At 39.4% G+C, this 24,019-nt stretch overlaps 1 protein-coding gene across 1 annotated transcript in view; it reads left to right on the top strand.

The window, feature by feature from the left end:
• Positions 1-24,019, top strand: part of XRN2 (5'-3' exoribonuclease 2) — a 51,000-nt gene that overhangs the window by 13,026 nt on the left and 13,955 nt on the right. Inside the window, exons 14-27 of the mRNA XM_074578679.1 lie at positions 585-629; positions 1,828-1,959; positions 3,316-3,434; positions 6,791-6,926; positions 10,547-10,654; positions 10,734-10,823; positions 11,334-11,406; positions 13,522-13,605; positions 14,458-14,555; positions 14,645-14,724; positions 16,584-16,640; positions 18,737-18,805; positions 18,904-19,038; positions 20,463-20,590. Coding sequence (XP_074434780.1) covers positions 585-629; positions 1,828-1,959; positions 3,316-3,434; positions 6,791-6,926; positions 10,547-10,654; positions 10,734-10,823; positions 11,334-11,406; positions 13,522-13,605; positions 14,458-14,555; positions 14,645-14,724; positions 16,584-16,640; positions 18,737-18,805; positions 18,904-19,038; positions 20,463-20,590 — 1,354 coding nt within the window. The remainder of the gene's footprint in view (positions 1-584; positions 630-1,827; positions 1,960-3,315; positions 3,435-6,790; positions 6,927-10,546; positions 10,655-10,733; positions 10,824-11,333; positions 11,407-13,521; positions 13,606-14,457; positions 14,556-14,644; positions 14,725-16,583; positions 16,641-18,736; positions 18,806-18,903; positions 19,039-20,462; positions 20,591-24,019) is intronic.

Below are 24,019 nucleotides of genomic sequence, written 5' to 3'. Positions count from 1 at the left end.
ATGAAAGGAGAGAACTGTATTCGCTATCCAGTCAAAAAATACTGTGCCATTGCTGGCAAAACTTTCATTCTTTTTTCTTATAATCGCCCCAGCGTACCCTTCTCTTGAAGTGGAAACGCCGGTTTGATGTTGAAGTCTTCAGTTTCCCTGTTCCAAGAAAAAGAAATATCTTTCCTTGAGCCTCTTCTTTTCCTTTTTCTAGGACTTTGCCTCTACTATTTTTATTTTTTTTTAAATTTTTTTGGTGGCTATTCCAGTGCAGGCAAGGAGCTTGTGTCCTTTGACACTGATGTCACCTTTAAGTAAGGCTCTAGCTCAACTTAGTAGATGATGTACGTCATTACCAAAATTGTGGGACTTTGATTACACAGCTATTTTTTTTTTTCCCCGTAGGTTTGCAGGGTAGTGTAGAAATTTCTATCCCATTTCTGTTGGATTTAGAGACGCAAGAATTGACCTATATCTTATTCAGAACATTACGTAGAAACCTTATGGCCTACTGGTCAGTAGCAGATTATAATGAAATATTTTTCTAAGAAATCTGTAGGATTGACTGACTTTATTTCTCTTTATTCTCTTTTTAGGATAACTTTAAAAGACGGCAAAAAGAAAAAAGAAAAAGAATGAAGGTAAATTAATTCCTTTCACAATGCAAAAACTAGCAAGAATGAAAAAGTATGCTGTAGCTTTCAGCAGATGTGTTGGTTGGAGCTGCAGTTGTAATCATGGTATTTTCTGGCCTGTGTGTAAACTATTTTTAAGGGATTTTTCATGGCTTTTTGTAGACTGAAGCTTTGCAAGAGGGAATTGCATATTAAAGGCTTCATAAAAGGGAAAGGAGAGAGAGTGTTGAATATGCTGAATGATAGCTGTATGTTGTGTCCTTCAAATCTACACAAATCTGCACTTTCGTGATTACTTAGCAGTATTTCAGCATGGTCACTGTACAGAAATTGGTTTTCCATGCGTTAACACGAGTCTTCTCAGCAATTGTATTGCTGAGGGCAGTGGAGTTTAGCATGAGAGTTTAGGTTTAAATATGTATACCAGCTTGTGTTAAATGGACTTCCTTGATTTAGAGGCATGTTTCTAAAAAGACAAGGAAGTCTTACCCCAACCTATAGTTACATCACGTTCTGCCTGCCAGCAAGTCAGTGTTGCCAAATATCTCTCAAATGTAATAGAAAAGCATTAAATGTTGTGGGAATGTGTTTGCCCTTTCTGACCCATGTAAGGCAAATTCTTTAAAATTATGTTATTGGAAGCACGTTGATTTTTCTTCTATTCACAAAATACTCTGGTATTTTTTTAAATGGGCTCCTCTATGTTCATTTCAACATAGCTTTGTTCTTGGTTAGGACATTCAGGTACGTGTAGCTTCCAAAACTTTCAGGGCATATCTGAGTAATATCTAAAGCTTGTGTTTATTTTTTAAATTATATATTTTCTGGCTATGTCTGTTAGAGTGGAAGAGCTTATTCACTTTGCTTACAAAGAGTATATTCTCCCTAGTAAGTTAGATGAAGTCTCACTTCCCCAAAAAACTGCCTTTCAGCCCATATAGAAAGAACATGGGCACTAAATGCAGAGTTTGGTTTTGTTCTAAGAGAGGTTAATAAATTAGAAGAATATAAGGGTCTCACTTGTAAGTGTCATCTTATGTCTGGTTGAGATCGTTAAACATAGCTCATTTAAGCTGAACTGAGTGAATGAGTAAATTATGCTTGGTTTATATCACATGTTAATCTCAAAATTGTGAGAGCATCACCACGCTGCTGTGGAGATTACACATGTTTTTCAGTGTTCTTGTATATATTTATCTTTTAGAGGGATCAGCCGTCTTTTATTCCTGGTGGACAGTTTTCCCCTCAAGCTCTGGGAAATCGTTCTAGCCCTCAGGCAATCAGTAACCCTAGGCAGGCTGCCTTTGAGATGAGAATGCATGACAGACAGAATTCTGTAAGTAGATATTCAAAGGTATTTACACATAGAAGGGGAAGTAATCACATCCTGTGTTACTCTGGACACCTTTTTCTCTCCCATCGAGCTTTCTTGAAAAGCAGACCCCCAAAAATGTATTTTTCAAGGAACTGTCTTTTATTAACCAATTTTTGGGAGACTACTTGAATAAAGTTGTGGGTTTTATTTGATGTTTGGTATGATACTGCTTGTTAAATAGTTCCGGGAGGGCACGTGTAAGGTCAGTGTATCAGAGTGAAATACGGTGGCTCTTCTCCCCAAGCTTGTTTGGCACTTGTGGAGTCGAACCTCCTGTGAGTACAGGTTTAGGAACTTCCTCAGTAGGTTTGCGGAGACACAAACTGAATACCTGAACTGGAGGTCTTTTAATAGTCTTTTTGGAATTTTTATACACACACAGACATAGATATCTGTATCTTGGAAATTTGTGATTTGCCTATCTACGTGTTCGTCAGTTGCTTTTACTTTCCAAAGCATTGCTTTTCACTGGGAAGAGGAAAAACTTAGATTAAATTTTTGGAAAGTTAGTAGAAAGTGAGGGGAAAACTGGAAATAAGCTGAGTGCCCTATTAGAAGCATTGATTGTTAACTTTAAATAACAGTTATGATGCATATTTTCTTTCTGGGCATACATTTTGATTGAAACAGTGAACAAATGTTTGATTAAAGGTCCTTTTCCTTTTCATCATAAACCTGTGTGTTCTGTCTCTTAAAAGTAACTAAATAAAGTGTGCTTTTTCAAAGTATAATTTCTGCTATTTTTCCCTTTTAATGTTGAAACTTTTGCACATGGGTTAAGCAAATCAGTTCTTTTATGGAATGGGAGAAGTTTCTTTTAGCCTCTGTAATATTAAAAGAGATAAATTTGAAAGGAGTTTAAAAGATCAGTTGTGAAGAAATGTGAAGTATTTCTGCTAGTTCTGAATTACAAGCAGCATTTTTACAGTAGTCCGTATATGCATTTTTTTCACTGTAAAATGAAGTTGTAACATAAGCTGTAGGACTAGAGAAAACAGCTGCATTCCAAAATTGGTACATATAAAAAAATAGCATGTTTTATCAAATGTCTTGCTTATTGCATTTTTTTCTTTCTCAAATACATGAACTTTTTGCCTGTATGTATCAGTGCCTGCCTTTTAATACAAAGATGTGTTCTTCTCTTTTGCCACTTGACTTAATAGTTCAAGGATTGTGTAGCTTTTGCCTTGAGTTTTTGGGGAACTAAAAATAATGCATGTGATGATCACAAAGCTGTTAATTTTAACTTGAATTAAAATGCCTAATAAATCCTTTCCCCACGCCCCCTCTATTTATCTATAATAATTCTGACCCTAGACAACTTCATCATCTCCAAATACCAGCCTCAATTCTGATGGCAGCCCATCCCTGGCAGGAGGAATTAAGCGAAAAGCTGAAGATAGTGACAGTGAACCTGAGCCAGAGGATAATATCAGGTGAAGCCATTTTTTGTAGCACTTTGTTAGCAAATTGCTGAAATAGATGCAGTCTAATTAATGCCATTTAGCTTAGAGCAGCAGTGCCTTCAGATGCTTTTCTATGATCTTTTTATCCACCGGTAATTAATGTGGAGGGTTAGAATATTCTGTAAATTCCAGTGAGATGTGTAAGCTATAGCTGTTAAATCTAAGTATCTAGATTAGTATGCGTGCAGGTTTTCATCCTCCAAGCCACTACTCCCTTTGAGACCAAGCAGTAGATTGGTTAGACGTTCACTGTTCAGCTTTGATTATGTGAGCTGAATGCCACTGTTTTGCAGTTGAATTTTTGAGCTATTTAACCCATAAAATTCAGTTATGTTCGCGTGTGCAGTATTATTTATCTTGCTTCTCGCAATGCGTTTTCTTCCGTCTTTGATTTGTCGCAGGCCCCGTTTTGTCTATGACAAGTTCTTTAAATACGTTAGGACAGCTGATCTCTAGATGATTAAGGCATAGGGATTTTATGGGCATTAACTGACAGTGAATTACCAGCGAGTGTGTGTTTGTCAAAGGTTTAAATCAAGCTATCGCCCTTTAAGTCAAAGGTGAGGGCCCTTGTAAGTTTTTGTGAGAGGTTCTGTCGTGATAAATGCAACCAGTAAGTTTTTGGCTTCTGTAGAGTCAGGGGACATAGGTGGACATGGGAAAACGATCAGGGTTACTTCATGTGAAGTACTGATCCCTAGCGTCCAGTACTGTTGTCATGACATAGTTGTGACATCTGGCCCATCAGATCTTCCAGTATCAGATATTCTAGCTCTCATTCTTATTTTGTCCTGTTTGTGCAGATCTGAATGGATCGATTTATTTGTTTGTTAATCAAGCAAGCAAAGTTTTAGTCTAAAATGGGGATACATTTAATATTGCTTTGCTTTTGAATTTTAGCAGAGATTGGAAAAGAAGCTTTAAGAGTGTTATAGCAACTAGTGTGAATTAACTGTGGTGATTTACGAGTAGCAATAGTTTTGACAGGGTTCGTATTGTCAAGCAAAAGGATATACTGCATTCATCTGCAGTTATTTAAGCTCTTTTGTAGGTCAGAATATTTATTCAGATCCTTTTCTGAGTGGAAAATAATTGTATGCTTTTCATTGTAAGTAAAAACAACTGCATAAATGCACTAGATGCAACCAAGTTGTTTGCAAAAATATATCTTGTGTTTCGAATGACTTTAAAGCTTGAAAAAATAGTTCTAGTCAGATAGCAGATTGGTTTTTGTAATCTTACAGAAAAGGTTTTTGAAATTTATGCAAGTGTCTAGCTGCCAGGCAGCTCCTAGGGTCAGATGCTCATAGACTGCAGATGCTCTTGACTCTGTCCTTCAAGACTTTAGTGCGCGTAGCTCTCTCCTTGCTCACCTGGCTTTCTTAAACTCTGGAAAACGTTTCTTGGTTTCTCTACCTCCTCGTCAGTTTGAATCATGTTTGAACTAGCTCAGGTCAGATTTTAAAAAGTATCCCTGCACTGGGCAACCAGCTTAGCACAGAAGCAAGAGAAGATCCTTTTTGTAAAACCAAAAGGATGTGCATCGTGTAAAAAAGCGTAAATCGATCTCTGCTCTGTCCTAAAGGCTTCATACACTGTATATGTTGCACTATGAGATTCTGACAAGTGTTGAGTTGACCTTGCAGGTTACTTGTGTGATTTGGCTTCTGTATGTAATTTAAAGTGGTCACAGCCTTTCACAAACCAGTGAAAACAATGATTTTCGGATTTGACAATCAATGCCGAGTTTTAAATTGTTGAGAATAAAATTCTGTTTAAAAAAAAATAAAAATCATTATTAAGGGATTATCTGATTTAACCAGTTTCTAAATAAGATTTGTAATTCGCTTTACTCTAGTTTGCTTGAATACCAAAATTCATGTGGCCTTTGAGAGATGTGTGTGTAAAATGCATTCACTGTGGTGAATAATAAGTTTAAATTAAAAAAAGAAACAAAACAAAAAAAATCAAAACAAAACAACTAAAAACTCCAAAACAACAAAACAAATCCAAAAAAACCCAAGAAGCCACACAGATAGTTTTGTGAGGGGGGCCGGTTATAAAGCATAATATCATCGTTATTGAACCAAATGTTAAATAGAAGTTAATCTTTCTATTACTTAAACTACCTTTTTAGATGGCAGTCTGCGAATCGAACTGGAATTTCCCCCAAGATTACGTCACGTCTGTTAGGACTAACAACTTGAAGTTTTATGTGCATAAACTTGAAGTTTTATGTGCATATTAATAGCTTCTTGCTTGTGGCACAACTGTTCTCTCAAAATTGACGTGTCACCTCTTGAATGACAGGGAACACAGCAGATGTAGCAGATCCCTCCCTGCCTTCTCGCTCTTTCGAGGAGCCTGTGGTCTGTGCTTACTGTCAGACTTCACAGAATATTCTTGCTTGAAATGTGGCACAATATAGCGCATTCTTCGTTCTTTTTCCTAACATTGTACAATAGAGCTGAGGGATTCAGACGCTTGTCTGTCAAAGATGAGCAAGTGGTTGTTTTCCCCTGCCCCATCCGTAGACAGACATAAGGGGGAGCTGTGTGAAGTAAGGATAAATGGTGTCTGAAATTGCGCTTTTGACTCCAGTATGCATCTCTGGCATGAAAGACTGGAAATCCCTGTGCAAAAGGGAACTTGGCTGATGTGAGTCAGCAAGCATGGGATTCCTGAGTTGCAGATAATTCTGCTGGTAGCATAGCTTGTCTGAACAGCAATAGACTAGAGAAATCAAGCTGCTGCTGCTGCTTAGTTTTTATTTGCTTACATTTTATTTTGAGTAGCAGGGAAACTATTATCACTTTTCTGCTTGAGAGGGGCGTTAAGAATAGAGGAATGAACTTGATGTGAGAAGACGCTCTAGTAAGATAAAGATTTTGGCCTAGGGTAGATTAAACAAAATACGGAGGGGGAAGAGTTCTCTTTCTCATGATTGGAAGAGTTAAAAAACGAAGTTCAAATGGCGGTTTTGGTAGTAGATTCCTAGTAAGAAAGATGAAATTGCCGGCTAGGAACAATACTGTTCTGAAAAACCTGACAGCAGCAGGCACATGTTTGAAAATCTATCCTGCACCGAACAAGTACTTTGAAGACATGTTTATCAGGATGGTAGTTTCAGAATTGCATCTGGATTTTCTATTATACCAACCGTGGAATGTTATTCTCTTGCTGTTGAGTATCAGTTTTTATGCTTTCATTGGAATTGTATAAAAATGAGAATTGAAGTTGCAAGTGACTTGGCTTATATTTTAATTCAGATATGTAAATGTGCATATATTAACATGTATTGACATCTCTTTGTGTTTGTTATGCAGGTTATGGGAAACTGGTTGGAAACAGCGCTACTATAAAAACAAATTTGATGTTGATGCATCTGATGAGAAATTCCGTCGTAAAGTTGTACAGTCCTATGTGGAAGGGCTTTGCTGGGTTCTCAGATACTACTATCAGGTACTTAAAATGTTCTTCACTGAAACATCAGTTTTCTTTTCTGTTTGCACCCTGTTTCTTTTCAGGAAATAATAATTATCCATTGCTCATTTTTGAGAAACAATTCTCTTTTTTTTTTTTTTTGAAGGTATAAAATAAGCGGGTGCCCATTCTATTTGGCACTCAAGATTTGAATACAGGCTTTGTTTCTCACATACAGTAACGGCGCTTGTTAGTTTATTAAGGACTGATGCATATTTCTCCTTTGCAATACATAGTGTGGTGAAATTAGAGATGACTAAATGGGTGAACAAAGGACAGAGCCTGTGAAACGCTAGTGAGAATTTGAAAGGAACAGAGTTGTCAGTCTCCTCCATAGATTGTATTGATGTTCTATGAAGTGTATTGTGATTGAAGTAATCTGTATCTGATTTAAATCTTTTGATAATTGAGATGTCAGATTGGCAAGAGATTAGTTAGACATATTGGGGTTTGTTGCACTGATGGTTAATAACTGGCTTCGTGCCCTGAAGACAAAGTAAGTTACGTTTTGTGTGTGACCTGGGAACAGAATGTGCTGGAGCCAGTGAAGTTTATCTGTTTCAGCGGGGCTTTGTAGCTTGAACACAGTGCCATGTTGATAAGACTGCACATTTTTCATAGGTGGCTGTCCAACTTAGAGCACGGGCAGGGCAAATAACTTGTGTGCCTGCAAAAAAACATGCAGTCTTAAAGTTAGTTTATTTTACCGTGTACTCCTTTCTGCCTTTCCCCCTTGGAAAAAAAAGGGAGTGCATTCCCTTCCCTGCCACTGTATGAATTAGTTGAGTTTGGGCTCCGACTTGCATGTTTTGGTGGATGAAAGTCACAGGGTTTAAGGTTTGAAAATCTGTTGCAGTTGATCTGCAGCAGAGTTGAGTTCTCCACGTCCTTGAGTAGCTCCTTCTGCAAAGGACAAATGTCACTTGGACACCTTTATAGGTGGAAATTACCATGATCCTGTGCACAGTTTAGGTCTGTTGAAAGCAAACCGTGTTCCTGTTAACTGTGGCAAGATACGTTCCTAGGACTCCACAGGTGCCCATATGTCTCCAAAGTGTGTAGCTGAATCTTCAGATTAACTGTAGGTGTCTGTGTGCTGGAAAACTGTCAGTGTGACCTTCAGTGATGCAGTAATACAAAACCACGGCAAAAGGCAGTCTGGATTTTAAGGGAAACTGAAGGGCTTAGAGGGAGGGAGTATATGGCAAAATATACTGGTGACCAAAATATTTATACTTATTTGAAGATTGGAAAATTTGGTTTGTTTTATTCAAAGAAGTGTGCGTGGGGTGCGTGTTCATTGCTTTGTGATCAGTCGCCTTGGCCTTGCGCAGTTGTCATCGTGTGCTTTTATAGCTGTTCAAACCGGGCTTGAATTTGGATGGGCTTGGTTGAGAGATTTGTGGTTCTAAATGTATAGGAGCTGGAAGACAGACATATACCAAGCTTAAAACAATACGTGCAAGTCCCTGTGCAACACTCGCTAGTTTAGCTTGTAAAACCCATTTAGTTATTGAGATGTATGGAGGTGACTCCTTGTCCTTCTGAGTTTGTAGATGTTTTTGCTGAAGTGACTGATGCATATAGAAGTGATAGTTGTTTACGGTTGCAAAGAAAATAAATCGGTGAGGTTGAAAACAACTTCAGACTTCAGGCAGGACCATAGTGCTCTCAGGAAAATTGAGGAGTGCCCGTAAGACCTCAAGGAAAAATGACTGTACAGAAAATATTTTCTAGTTTAGGAGTGTTCCAAAGGAAAAACTTGGTGAAAGTACACAAATGGTTAGGGTTTTTTTTTTTTTTTGCCGTTTTGCTTCATATTCAGATTACTCAAAGAGAAGGCAAGTCTCTCTCTAGACCTTATAAAAATTACATTGCAGACTTAACAGAGTACAGCAATGGAATAGTTGCACGTGCTGCTGCTTGTACTTGCCCAACAGAATAGATGGACAGTCCCTTGTATCAGTATGGAGCAGCAGTCAAATCACTTTCTGCCCATATGGAAGTTAGATGAGGAAGCTATTGGTCCGGGGGAACTTCAAAATAGGTTTGCCTAAGAGTTTTTGTTTGTTGTTTTCTTTTTACCGTAATAAGAATTGGTCCTAATAACTGCTGCTCGTTGTCCATAAAACTTCTGACGGAATACATTACATGCTTTTCTATCCTTATAAAAAGCTAATCATGCAGAGCATGTTCCACTAGTGGGAACATCTGTTTGGAAAGAAAAAAAAAAAATGAAGAAAGAAAAAAAGAAAAAAACCAGTCCACCTGGCTTTTGAAACATACTGAAACCATCTGAAGAATTACATCTAATAATTATAGTCTCTGTAATTTTATACCAAAAATATCGCTGGAGGAGCCTCATTGACATTTATGTATTCAGAATTGGAAGTCAAAATAGTAGGCTTTTGTTTCAAGTGGTACTGCTAAGAAAAATAGCTGAGGAGGTGAAAACTTGACGTAGACCTCCTAGAGCCACCTTTCCTTTACAAAGTGTATTGCGTTCCCATGTGCTTTGAGTTTACTTTATTTTCTCCTTTTAGAGGATTACTTTGCCTCTTTCAAGTGAACGCACTTCATATTTGCCAATATTCAAGACAGAAGAATAAGAGGGGAAAAGCAAAATGCTAGTCAAAGTGTGTATTAGTGTTTGTACTGAAGAGAAAAGTAACAGTTAAAACCAGAATACTTTTCAACCTGCAACAAATACTGTTCACATTTTCACACCTTGTAGAGTGTATCATATCAGGGTTCTCTGGTCCTCCGTATTCCCAAGTTAGTGGTGGGATTTTGCATTGAAATACAGTAGCGCAAACGGTGTGCTGCCAGGCAAATACTTCTTCTGTTCCAGTTGAGACCTCTGTAATGGCTTTCTGACTGGCATGATTATGCCGTTTATACAATTACAGAGAACTTGGAAATTCCTACTCTGTGTCAGCTGGGTGTATCTCCCTGTTTGAGATGTGATAGCAACTCTACATAAGTTGAAAATGTGTCCATTTGTTACAGGCTCCTCAGCTTAGCCTAGGGGTGGTTAACGGTATGGACAGACTATGATTTCCTACACTTTGCAAGAAATTTTTTGTGCTTGGTTTTATTGGACTTTGTGCACATGCTCGCGTGTTGGTTTTTTTTTGTTTTTTTTTTTTTTTCTCGAGGGGGAGGAAAAAGGCATGAGGTTACATGTTACAGTGTCCTGAAGCTAAGGTTAAGATTCTGCTGTAAGGTCTTTTGTGTCATTATGGTGCTAGGTCCTGTCTCTTTGGCTGTCTCCCTTAGTGACTCAAACCTAGCACATAGCAAGAGTACTTTGGCATAGAAGTCTATCTGCTGTTCTGTGCTGCCGAGGAAATGCCCGTGGTCTCCATTCACTGTCCAGTGAACTCACTCGCTCTAGTCTGGCTATGAAAAGTTAAGTCCCAACCTGAAGTCCAGAGTACCTTTAGAGGCAAGAGCTCTTTCTTTTCTAATCATGGGGACTCCTCTTTCTCCTGGTTGATGCTGGGCTAAATTTTGTCATCTTTAGTGACTGGGCTATGCAATTTTTGTTTGTTTTTTTTTTTCTTTCTGATTTGTCTGATTTTGTTTCTCCATCGTAGGGTTGTGCATCCTGGAACTGGTATTACCCTTTTCACTACGCTCCATTTGCTTCTGACTTTGAGGGTATTGCAGACATGCCTTCGGATTTTGAGAAAGGCTCAAAACCGGTAGGGCGTCTTTACTTATTTATTTATGATTTAGCAGCTCATTAGAAGCGTTCTACATCTGCTTGTTTAATTTCAACAGTTTAAGCCTCTTGAACAACTTATGGGAGTATTTCCAGCAGCAAGTGGAAATTTTCTGCCACCAACGTGGAGGAAGCTTATGACAGATCCGGTAAGAATCCTTGTTGTATTCCTCTCCGTAAGGTTATGTTGTCTTGCAGTTGTGTGAGCATGACTTGCTGCTTCTTACTTCAGGCAGAAAAATGATGGAGACCAGGAAGGAACGTTTTTGATAGATTGCAGAAATTCTTCAAAGATTCTTAAGTGATTCTTTGAATTCAGATGTTTCAGTGAGAAAAGTTATTTTACACTTTAGTAAGATTGTTTACTTTCTTCAAGAAACCTTGCAAAACTTAACTGGGGAGCAGATACATTAACCCAGTTATCTGGAATTATTCTACCTGCTTAATTTCTTGTTTTGATGCTCTTAAGTAATGGAAGTGCCCTACCACACTTCGTGTTAAAATGGCATTTAATAAAATATGTTTCTATTAGTCAAAGTTCTTTGCATCCTCCTTAGCTTGGTGCTTGCTTGCCCTCTGTGCAGTACAGTACTACATAGCATTCTAAATCCACTTCATAATTGGCTTCAATTATTATTTTTTTATTTTCTCAAATACAGGAATCGAGCATAATTGACTTCTATCCTGAAGATTTTGCTATCGATTTAAATGGGAAGAAATATGCTTGGCAAGGTGAAATCTCAACTTTCTTTTTTTTGTGCTGTAGTATACTGACCTTAGTCTTAAGAATTTCGGTAAAAATAGGAAAAAAATGGACAATTATCTTAGCGAGATAATGACGGAGCAAGTCACACAGGTAACTTGTGGTACTTGGTGTCAGGGAGAAGTATTTTGCAGCAGGTATATTTTTGAAAAGAAATCAGTATGAAGAACAAATTGTGATTCAGTAACTGATTTAGGATTGGCAATGATTATTAGTACTTTCAGCAGTCATTCTAGATTTGTTAATTTGTCCTGAACTAGATTAATCATTTTTCTATGTTTGTCAGCCTTACTGTGTAATTGTCTTTTGTCTCCTTTGCATTTAATTAATGGATCTTGTTCTGTTCAATCAGTGTCTCATTAGTATCTTGCGAAAAATGCTTTGGGGAATATAGAAATATTTGGATGCATACAAAGAATGAAAGAACAGCTACAGTATTTAATGCAGCTTCTTCTACAGAGAATATTAATTTTAAAGGCCTGCCAAATTTTGTGGCTGGTTATACTATTGAGCCAATAGTGTAACATCTCAATTATAGGTATAAATAATTATTTGGGCACAAAATGAAACACAAGAAATTCCATCTGAGCATAAGAAAGCTCATTTTTACTCTGAGGGTGATCAGACACTGGAACATGTTGCCCAGAGAGGTTGTGTAGTCTCCATCCTTGGAGATATTCCAAATCCAGCTGGACATGGTCCTGGGAAACCTGCTCAGGGCAACCTGAGCAGCAAATGACCATGCTGGAGCAGAGGGTGGGGACTAGGTGATCTCCAGAGGTTCCTGCTGACATCAACGGTTCTGTGATTCTTCCCCCAAGACAGCTCACCTGTGTTTTGAAATAGCCACAGTTAGACACACGAGTATCTTACTTGGGACAATGTTCCAAAATCAAAGAGAACATTCCTAGGTATTATAAGACATGTTGCACACCGGGTTTTCCCTCTGTAACTTGAAGCCCTTTCTTACCTCTGTTGTAATTCTGCCAACTTTCCTTAGTCCTTTTGTCCAGATATCAAATCTACAGTCTGAAGCAGTAATGTTTTAAGTAGCTCCCACATGCTTTCAGCAGCCTGTAACATTAGTTCGGATTCCTTTAATGCTTAATTGCATTATATACTCTTTGTTCTGGATTAACATCTGAAATTCTCATCCTTTAAAAGACAGTTGTGAAGCAAGAAATATTTTCCAAGCTGGAAGTACAGACTGCATCTGTTAAAAAGCATCTAGTATACCTTCGCCTTACCTTATCTAGTATACCTGAGATCTGCCTGCTGGTAGTACTGGAACAGGCACAAATATGAGACTATGAATATCAGTTTATTAAAAAGCATTTACTGTCATCTTGGTCAGGAAAAGCTCTAGTGTTCGTGGTAAGGGAAATAAAAACTAAAATAATTGCTCCAGATTCCAACCAATAATAAGGGCGACAGAAGTAAATATTTGAAGAAGTTCTTAGTGCTTTTTTGGATTTTATAATAGAAGAAAATAGAAGGCAACAGATACTGGAGCATACCATGGAAGGCTATTCTCCAGCTTCATCCAGTATGATTGTGTGGGCTCTGAGATGTGCTGCTTAGTGAGGGATTTTGATCCTGAAAGGACCCCCCGTGTTATCTTGGAGTAAAATTAATAGCTGGTATGAATAGTCCCTAATGTATAATATCTGTATCACCTCGTCGCTGAACTTGGAGTGATTTCTTCCATTGTTGTCTCTTAATAAATTAATTTGAATAAAGTAGCATTGAGTTCTGTCAGGGGAGCATCTATAGCAAATGAAACAAATAATGACTGTCTTACTGAGCTCAGCTTGTTCCTAAAAGCGGCAGGTGCAGGTAGAGGTTACTGCCTCCCAGTGCCTACCCGGGATGAGCTTCCCATTTCAACCAGCACTACCACTGAACTATTTTTCTCTAAACAGCCTGCATGGTCACAACCTCTGAAAATGCAGGGTTTTCTTTTCTGTGACTGACGCAACAGTTGTTTTTCAGGTAAAGAATCTATTGGGGCTTTCCATGCTAGTGTCGTTCTTGGTTTTTTTGCCAACAAGTGTGGAAAAAAAAAAATGGTTTTATTTTCCTAGGTGTTGCGTTGTTGCCATTTGTTGATGAACGACGCCTTAGAGCTGCCCTGGAAGAAGTCTACCCTGACCTTACTCCTGAAGAAAGTAAGAATAGTGATATTTTGTTACAGTTAGTTATTACTACTGTGTTTCAGCCTAAATGAGCAAGGTATAATAGATGTTTGGTTAGATTGAATTATGGCAAGCTGTAGTCTCTTCTTTATCGATGGTGCTGGTAATTAGAATGATCCCTGATGGGTTTGTTTTTGTAGCTTTCACTTTTCTTTTACTCAAGTAGACCTGCATAAGACTTAACCTGAAAATTAGACGGCAGCTTAATCATATGAAAAGCTTCTACCAGGATACACTGTCAAAGTACTTGTTAGATGAATACGTAGCAATCAAAAGAATAAACTGTTTCCATGGTTAGAGTTGATGGTAAAACCTGATAGGTGTATTGGCTGGTCTGACCAGTAGGCTGGCTGTGTCCAGTTATGATATCTGAAGTTTTGTGTTAGCTTATGGAGGCAAATGTATGTGTTACTTTCTCCATTGTACAAAAATAATAGCCGGTTCTTGTGGGTAAACTCCTTGGAAGGTGTGTGGGTCTTGGGGGGTTTTGGTTTGGGGTTTGTTGTGTGGTTGGTTTTGTTTTGTTTTTTTATACCTAGCCTTTCTGTATCTGCAATGTTATTCTATTTTAAGTTCAACATTCCTCCCAATGAACACAAGATTCCTGTTTTACTGTCGGCCAACTACCCTTGTGACCAGAGACATCCTCCTCTGGGCAGAGACACTGTCTTTCCACTACTCTCAAGGAACGTTCAAAGCTTTCTCCTAAGTCACATTGAAGCTTTCCTTCTGTGGAGACATCAACAGGACGGTGTGCTGGTCTGCTGTATTCATTCCATCCCTCTTTGCTCTGAACTTATATCCCATCCTCTTCGTCTTTCCTAGGCAGAAGAAATAGCCTTGGTGGTGATGTTCTCTTTGTTGGAAAACACCATCCGCTTTGTGACTTTATTGTAGAGCAGTACAAGACCAAAAATACAGAGGTAGGTTGTACTTGTTCTTAAGGGATTGTGTAAATGGTGAGGGTGGAGGTCTCGTGAAGTGCTTCAGCTGAAAAATTGTTTTTTCATAGCCAGTTGATATACCGCCAGAGCTGTGCCATGGAATCCAGGGAAAGCTTACGCTGAATGAAAATGCCGTTCTTCCGGATCAGTGAGTATGGCTTTTCATATGGGTTGTTTGATGCTAAAAGACATTTCCTTCAGTTATGTCTGCATTTAAATAAAAGTATCTTTGTGCCCACAATGAGAAACCTAAAACTCCTGACAAGGCAATGCATTTAGTTCTGAGGTTGAACGTGCTTTCCACTAGGTTTTTAGTGCGTATTATCATCAGCATACATTAAAAAAAAAAACCCAGGCAAGTAAAACTCCCATTCTATGATCCTATCTTTTTTTTATTTCAGAACTAGGCTTTGAAAGCAGCATCAAAAATCTTTAAAGCACCCTAATGTGTGTGTGTGTTTGCTGATGAATCTTTTTTTGTGTTTGTCATTCCATCTATGGAAGACTGATTTTTATGTATGTAGTAATGTTTGAACTTTAATAGGTAAACAGGGCCTATATAATAAAAGTAGTAGTGATCAGTAGCCTTATTCAGTGAGGTCATGTCGTTTTGGCCTCTTTGCTTTTGTATGAATGTTAATCTAATGCAGTCTGTAACTTCCAATAGGGCGTGCTGTTTAAGGAAAAAAAAAAACAAAACCAAAAAAACCCAGCTGCTCTGCTTTTTATACGCTAATCTTAATTGCATTAAGAAAAATCCAGATAGAGATATATTTTGCTGGTTTCCATTTAGGCCATAGCACTAAATTCGGGACTGTTACCAGCTACACATACAAAAAATGCTAATATTTTTTTGTTTTCTAGATAATGCATTTAGTTTGAGAAATTATCAGTGTCATCTTCGCATTGTAGGATATGCATTCATTTATCTAACTTTGCTTAGAGGCATAAGCAGGTGTTCAGTAACTCATTTGCATTAAATGCACAAACACTCCGGTTTTGTTGGACAGATAATGTATCCTAGGTCACACTCACTAATATACATTTCTCTATTCTTGTCATGGCTTGTGAAGAATAAGAGCAAGTCAGAGCTGTTCTTGGAGGGAATAGCAATGCAGGAAAAAAGACTCTTCTGGCATTGCCTTCCCTAGATAGGGCATGAGAAATGGCTATTTTTTTTTTACCTGGAGAAGTAGTTTGCTAGGAATTCTGTGATGATGAGCAGGCATTTATGTTGCCACTTCAGAATAAGTCTTACTTTGCTAAAGGGATTTGGGTCAAATTCAGCCAGCATGCGTGCAGTTTGTGACCTCCGCGTATAACGCGGGTCTGTGACAGTAGTGCGCAGCAGGGTGAACGAAGAAATCTGGTTTCTGGTTGATAAGAGCGATTTTTCTCGAGCACCTTGTTTGTCTGCTTGAATTGAAGGGGCAAAGTTTTCTGGAGGAAAGAAGGAAAGGGTTACGGTGCAACTGCATGTCAGCCTATTAAATCTCAGTTAAAAAGGAGACTCTAAGTGCTGTGTACAACAGCCGATAATTTTTATTTTTATTTTACTTCAAAGCCTTTTTCTTCCTAGTGAAGCAGGTTTGTCTTCGTGGTGCTGCATGTGTGTATCTGTCTCTCTGGTCTTCTCGTGCCCTCTTAGAACCTGTTGGCTTGTTATAATCAAACCCTAGCAGTACAGCGAGGTTTCCAAGGTGCAGAATAGTACTAAGATTTGTAAACAGGCGGCTGGGTAGTGGGAAGTGTGTGAACCTACTGTTAGACACTAGAGAATCCACACAGATCAGCTGAAAAAGTAATGACACTAAGAAATAAGGATCCAGTAATTCCATTGCTTATAGAAGTATTTGATTTAGGGGAAGGGCAAGTTGATCTTTGAAGTCTCTTTTATGTGTCCCTGTCTTAGTTGACAGATGAACGGGAGCAGTAGCAACAGAGAAAGTGGAGCAAATGGGGAGAAGTATGTTACACGACATTTTGACAGGGTTTTTTCTTTACCAGGACAGTGGAGTCTCCTGTTCCAATGCTGCGTGATCTTACACAAAATTCTGCGGTCAGGTAAGTAAACTCTGGGGTTTAATGCAATGGCGTACAAAACACAGCAGCCAAAACTCACTTTATTCTGATGGTTTGTGCTCATTGAATTGGCAACAGAATCCATCTCTTAAGAAAACTGAAGCTTTTATATTAAATGTTTCTGGTTTTCTGTGAGAACTGAATCCAGCATATTATGTTGTAACACAGTGGGCTTGGATTAGGGTGGTTAAGCAGAGCGTGCATAGTGGCGTGCCCTGCAGGGATGTCCAAAATAGTTGTTTCTCAATGCATCAAACCCAGTGTGTTTCATCCCTTTAGAAATACCTCATCTTTCCTGCTGTTGCTTTTCTGCTTGCTCTCTGTTGGGTCTTCCGGGTCTTTGGCAAGCAAAGAGCAACACCTACAGAACTTGATAGCCTGTATCAAGTCTTTTAAATTAAAGAAAACAAAACGTTCATGAGAGCAACCCTCTGAGGTAGAATTGGGTATTGATTAAAAGCCTTCCAGCTCCTGACTTTTGCCTCTTAGATTTTTATCCATTTTTATTCCTAGCAATTCCCAGAGGATGCCTGAGAACATAAGCTTCATGTCTTTAAGAAGTAAAGGAGTGATACTAACTTGGCCTGAATGGGATGTTTGGGAGAATAAGAAACTTCCTAATGCATAAAAAACAATGCGGGGTTTCCAAGAGTAAATCTTGTGGTTGCAGAAGGTTTTAATTACTCTGGCACGTGACAGCAAATTTCTGTAGATCTAGTGTGTTGTATGTCATTCTCACTTAATTTGGCACAGTATAATGGGTACGTAATGCTTGAGCCTACAACCTTTCACTTCTCGAGCCACATAAGATACTTGAGACGCTGACAATCACTTGTGATCTGTCTGCATAATTTTTTGCACCAAGGAGGCATAACTTGGTTCAACGAGAACAACTGTCTACAGGCAGTAAGAAATGCTAAGTTGTGGCTTGTCAGGATATGGTAGAAAGGATGTTTTGAAATGGGGATTTAGTTACTTTGAGTGATGAGTTAAAGGTAGTTTTGGGCTTTCCATCTGCCGTTGTTAGGAGGTTTGAATTGTTTTACGCTTCTGTCCGTTTCTCTATTGCGAGGATTTTTCTTCCTGTCTTTTGAGATAATATGAGCAGTCATGATTCTGCTCTTCAGTTCTTGTGACTTTGGCTGAATTTTCCAAAGAACCATTATTCTCTTTCCTTTGAGTCTCATTCATTCTCCGTGCTGGAAAACAGATGTATTTCGGTTGGAAGAGTGAGATTATTCTGCTTAGTTGTTTGCTTTTATCTTTCTTGGCATCCCAAGCATTCTTCTACCTCAAATGGTAGGTAGTGAGAGAACAGGAAGCAGGCTGGTGCTGTGTACTTCAAACACATCCCTAGTGGACCCACCTGAGACCTGGATACGTACACCAGGAGATTGGAATTGCTAGGAATGTGGATGAATTTTCCTAGGACAAACCCAAACCGCTATATAATGCGTTGTACCGGCAGAAATTAAGCTTTCAGACGCTTTTTACTCTATTACTATTTAGTTTGTCTAATTCTAGACAGGTCAAAATGCAGGGTCTGCGAGGTGTCACTGAAAATATGTGTATATCCCTCGACGAGAACTGCATATAACTGCAAAGACGCCTTTCAGCGTAAAAACTCCCTGGCCCAGGAAATCCCACTTCTAAGTTTTGTACACTTCTGACTAGACTACATAGCAAGCTGTTACCCTTCCTGTCTGTACCATGGCAGCCTTTGAACTTAATCAAGTACAATCAGTGCTTTGACTAGAGGATTTGTGCTCAAGGGTCTGCAGAATATACTTTCATTACCATACATAGGACTAATGTCTAGAAAACAGTTAAACTTTCTTTTGGGCTTGCTATTGAGACAGGGGAAGAAAAAGATCGCCCTGTGGAAAATAACTGAGGCATCCAAGTCCCATATAGTCAGTATATCCGTGTGCAAGAAACGCACTTTGCAGTTTAAGTTGTGGGTTCTTGAATCTTACCTTTTCTGTGTTGTATGTCACTGTTAATAAAGCAGCAATTACTTTTTAATCTTGCTTGTCTTAATTATCAAGTAAACTTAATCCTCAAATGCTTTCTCCTAGTATCTCTTTCAAAGATCCACAATTTGATGAAGACTTTGTTTTCAAGGCTGTAGTGTTACCTGGTGCAAAGTAAGTATCAGCTGTCCGTTTTCGAATAATTCCATTTTCTTTCATTAATCTGAGTATTTGCTCTGACAAGTATTTATGGAACTGTTTTTAATGTTAAGGAAACCCGCTCCAGTTCTGAAGCCGGGAGACTGGGAAAAAACCAACAATGATGGCAGGCCTTGGAGACCTCAGCTTGGTTTTAACCGAGACAGAAAACCAGTCCATTTGGACCAGTCAGCGTTTAGAACTTTAGGGTAAGATTGGTAGCGTTGTTACTGACTGTCTCGCTGCGATGACTGTATGAATACTCATTTACTGCTTTTTTAAATTAAAAAAAAAAAAACAACAAACAAAAAAACCCCACAACACAAAGGGGGTGGGGATGGACTGTCAGAGGTTAGGCGCTGGTGTTCCATGTTGGAAATTTTGGCATCTGATATTTAAATTCAGTATTGATGGAAACTGCATATTACTGTAATTTTGCAGTAATGCCTTGCATTCTTCTTGATTTGTGGGGAGGTGCTACTAAATATTTCTGACTAGCTTTCCCACTGTCTTTTTCAACTTTTTTGGTGGTTACTTGCTTGAAGTGTAGAAGGTACAGTGAGAGTACGGCACACAAGTGATAATTAAGACTATTATGAAGACAGGATTGTCTTTTATGCTTTTAAAAACTAAGAAGCTGTAAAAACACGTGTATGAAGTATGTGTTACACCGTACAATCCCTTTGATTGTCACTTTTCAAGGTGTTGTCACAGTTAGTTTTTATTAGTTCTCCAAAAGTCCAAGTAACTTTCTTGTGCTGCGGTGTAGTACGAGAATGCTTCTGAGTGCATGATGAGAGAATGAGCTGGGGTTATGTATTAACAGATAAAATTAAATGTTTTTCCTTACTGAGGAGGGCAAGGAGCCATATGTTTATCAGAACCATAAAAGAGAATGCTTTAGAGGAGGTTGTATTACTAGCAAGTAAAACTCTGTGAGCAACTGAACACGAGTGTCTGTTTAGGAAGAGAAAATACTTTCTTCTTCATCTTATGGCTCTGGAGGAACTGGAAGAAGAAAGAGCAACACCCTTCCCTCCATTTGTGTGTTGGAAAGCATAATTGTTCCAGTGCTACATCCAGTGGTACACTTGGAACCATCTTCTGTTCTTCCATGTCATAGTTATTAAAAAAAAAAAAAAAGTATAGCTGTGTTATTGATCACGTATGATGTCTCATTAAATTGCTGTCCAGGGTGGCAGACATTACAAGCATCAAAGTTTTGATGTGAATGTAGTTCCATGCAGGAAAAACAGTAAAGGCCTGGCAAACATTGGCACGCCAATATTTTGCAGGTCCCGTGTCTCTATCAACTCTCACTTCTGGGAAATGTGACAGCAGTTCAGTTTTACCAAACTCTTAGACAATTTGCAGGAAATGCATGGGGGCTTTTTTCTGCTTATTGTGACTTGCTATGGAACCTTCCGAATTTTTGCTGGGACCAGCTCACAAAGCGTGTGCTTTGTTTGTGGTGTGACTGGGACCCTGATCTGTAGGCGAGTCATTGCATTGTTCTTGTGCGCATCTCCACTGACTCACTGGAGAGAGCTGGGGTGTTTGATGGACTGGGTAGCAGCTGTGCTGTAACGTGACGTTCATATTCTTTTTTCTTTCCATTTCTTACACATAATAGCCATACAATGCCAAGGGAAAGAGGGATGCCAGGAATGTATGCCAATGCAGTACCTCTTGGAACTTACGGGAGCCCGTACACCAGGCCGCTTATGAGTGGGCAGCAGCAGATTCCTAAATTGTTGTCAAGTAAGTGGTTTCTGCTTTCTGCATTTCAGAGTTTGAAAAATGTTACGGTTTCGTTTTGGTCTGTTACGCTATTACCAATAAAAAGTGGATTCGGGCATCCATCTTTGTTAACTTTGTGTTGCTCCTCTCTATTGCTCTTCCTTTATGGAATTGCTGTAGTGAAATGTACTAAAATGTAATTATGTGCTTGTAAGTGAGATCCTATTTTGAATACTGTGCCCAGTATTCAAATGCAATAGGAAAAATAGCACTTTGTCTTCTAAGGGTTCCTAGTGTCTGTTATCTGGAATGTGTTCAGTATGTGGCTGAGACTCAATATCGCCAGCGTCATCAGTCTTAGTAGAAGCTTGGTGCTTTGTGTCTGAAGAGAACAACAAGAGGAGGGTGCTGGCCACAGAAAGTAACTAATGTACAAGGCATGGTGGCAGATCAGGAGAGATTGTAGGACTGACAGCAGAGCTATGGTTGGTGCTGAGACGCCAGACCAAACCAAAATTGCTTATTCACAAGCCTGTATTGGCTTCTCCTGCCTGCAGTAGGTGTTGCAACTTCTGGCAAAGAGGTGGTAGGAGATGGTCAGGAGGTCAGGGATGCCACTGCTGTTGGCTTGGTGAACAAGTGGGTCACTGGAAATGGTAAGATAAATCCCGTGTGACCTAAAGTGGAGCTTTTCATCGTGGGAAGGAATGCCTGTACGAAGGGCTCCCAAAAAGGATGCTAGTTAGAGAGTCCTGTCTCTTTACCTGTGATCAGGAGCTGCATTTCTGTAATGGTTGGATTGAGATAGGAGGAAACTTGGATAAGCTGCCTAAAAAGGTGCTTTAAAGTAAGAAGTTCTCACTGTTCAGCTGAATTCTTGCAATATTGAATTATGCAAGCGCTTGAAGTTTTAACAGGTGACACAGATAAAGTTTGAACTCCAACGTTTTGTCACATATAGAAGACCAGATTACTGCACAGTGAAGCTGTCAGCCTTTTTATACTTGACTTGCATTATTTTTTTTTTTGCATATGAAACAGCGAATAAATAATATTGATGGCCACTCTGAATTAAACTTATTCCAGTCCCAAAGTAGATGAAGTGTAGTGGAGTCGCGGGTGCAGAAGCTTTCTTGTGCAAGGAATCAGATTGGTTTAAGTGGGGAGACGGATCGAATATGAGAGTCTGGACTTTGATAAAGGAAAACAAGAGGTTTTTAAACAAACAAGAGATATGATTTAAAAAGGAGAGTGTGGGGAATGGGAAAGCAGAACTAGCAGATAGGCATCACGTTTGTTATTAATCTCCAAAAAGAGAAAGTCTGCATGGTTTTGGGGAGAGAGGAAGTAATCGTGAGACCATCAGTCCCTATACTGCTGTTCAGGTCTTCCGAAGCTCGAGTCTTGATGCTTTGTGGGAAATGCTTATTTCAAAGCAGTTTTCTCTGCTTTACGTACGTGGAGCTGATCTTGCCAATTAGGTACTTAAAAAGCTGTCGTCCTCTGAGCACCTTGTGTTGTATAGGAAGCACTTCATGTGCAAAAATATGCCCCAGTGCCATCATTTTTCAGATTGAGGAGGCTTGAATCCACTGATCGGTATGAAATCACGGTCCATCTGTTGGCCTCAGAAAAACTGTCTGGTGGCTTTCTTCTACGCATCCCTTCCTCCCCTCATCTTCTGCCTCTTCCTTGCCCTCAAATTGCCTCAGGCATCCCTAGTTGCTGTTCTGCAGGTGTGCCTGGCAAATCTGAAAGCAAGGCTTTTTTTTTTTTTTTCCTCCTCCTCCTTTTTCCTTCTTTCTCTCATTTTGCCACTTTCCTTAGTGCTGGGTTTTTTTCCATTAGGCAGAGGTTGATCTTGTGCTTCCCTGTTCGTGTAGCAAAAAGAGGGACCAGGTCAACCTGCTGGTGCCTCTAGCCACCATTGCGGCGCACTGCTTCACATGCCACGGACAGCAGTTGTAGAAAGGCTTTTTCACAAAGCAGGGGTTGTGTGCCTGCCGTTGCTCTCCAGGGCCCTTCATCCCAAAGTCAAGAAGCTGGTTCCTGGCACTCTCTGGTTTTGTGGGAGACTGCAGTGCAACAAGCTGCAAATGTATTCTTTGTCAGTTAATTTTGTTGTGTTTCTCCTCCTCTTCTACTGATGATAGCAAGCTGTCCTAGGAGATTAGTCTTAAACTCTTATTAACTTCTGATTTAAACTGACTGCAATGTGAAGTCTTCACAGCTAACAACAGTGGTGGTTGACTTAATCAATGCCAAGTGGCTGCATGTGTCTTAACTCCACTTTCCCCAGGTAGAGACCCTGGCAGAGACCTGGATAAAGAGTTAAACCCTTGCTTAAACCCTTGTTAGAATGATACCTCCAAGTGTCATAGCCCAACATTTCTGCTGAAATCAGCCTTTCTGACATTCACACTGAAGGATGCTTTTGGAAACGGGACCGCACCTAGACACCGTAACACATCCTGGAGTATGGATTTTGTGGGTTGAGTGGGAAGCAAACCTGTCAAGGTGGGAGCATGTCGGCAACTTTCTGAACCTCGCTGCAGTAGGTGCTGGCCATCTTATTGAACAGAAACAGTCCGCATGGACGGTGGGTTTGCTCTGGGGGAAATTTGTGGTCAGAATTGAGCACGTGGGCCAGTTTCACTCAGACAGTGTTCTGTCTAGGAGTACCAAAAGGTGTCCCTCGATCTGACAGCACAACTATCTTCTTGCCTTTCACAGTCACCCCCTTCAGTTCAAGCACAAATGTCTGTGTCAAAGCACAGATTATCTTCAACTAGAAAATCAGATTAGAAGGAATGGGAAGGCATAAGCTGAGTTTTCTCAATGGGGCAGGTTTATCTCTTGTGTCAGAGTCGCATTCATCAGCTATATAATTGTGAGAGAACAGCTGTGTGTTGTGGCATAATTGGATTGGGAAGCCTCTGGAACCCATACATTCCTGAAAAACTAGAGCTGATGTAGTTAAAATTCCCACATTTTGTGGGATTGATGCAGAGCAACTTTTCATTTTACGTATTATGTTTTTATACGTATGATGAAGTAAAATTAGACTCTAGAAGGGCAATGCGGTCAACCAAAGTGCCATCTCTTCCTCAAGAGCCTGCTGTGGGTGTTCCTTACTGTTGTTCTCTGATTTGACTTTGATGTGCCAATTTTCAGTTGATGAATAATTGTCTGTGCTGATAACTTGGAGAGTCAAGTGCAGTGTGTCAGTACTCTGTGAATGGCATATTTGGTTTCTGCAGCACGCGATATCTGATTTATGACTTTCATTTCAGTCAGTAAACTTGTCAATTAGCTGCATTTGAAAAGTGATTTTTGATTAGTGCAATCAGTAAACACAAAATCTCATCTTTGATTGCCACACTGATTAGATAAATTGTTACTTGAGGAGCTGCTACAGAAGGCAGTTTACTTGGCCTTATAGCTCTAGGA

Source organism: Larus michahellis, chromosome 3, assembly GCF_964199755.1.
Source record: "Larus michahellis chromosome 3, bLarMic1.1, whole genome shotgun sequence".
Lineage (NCBI taxonomy): Eukaryota > Metazoa > Chordata > Aves > Charadriiformes > Laridae > Larus > Larus michahellis.
Note: the sequence above shows the minus strand (reverse complement) of the source record. Positions and strands in the feature narration are given on the sequence as shown.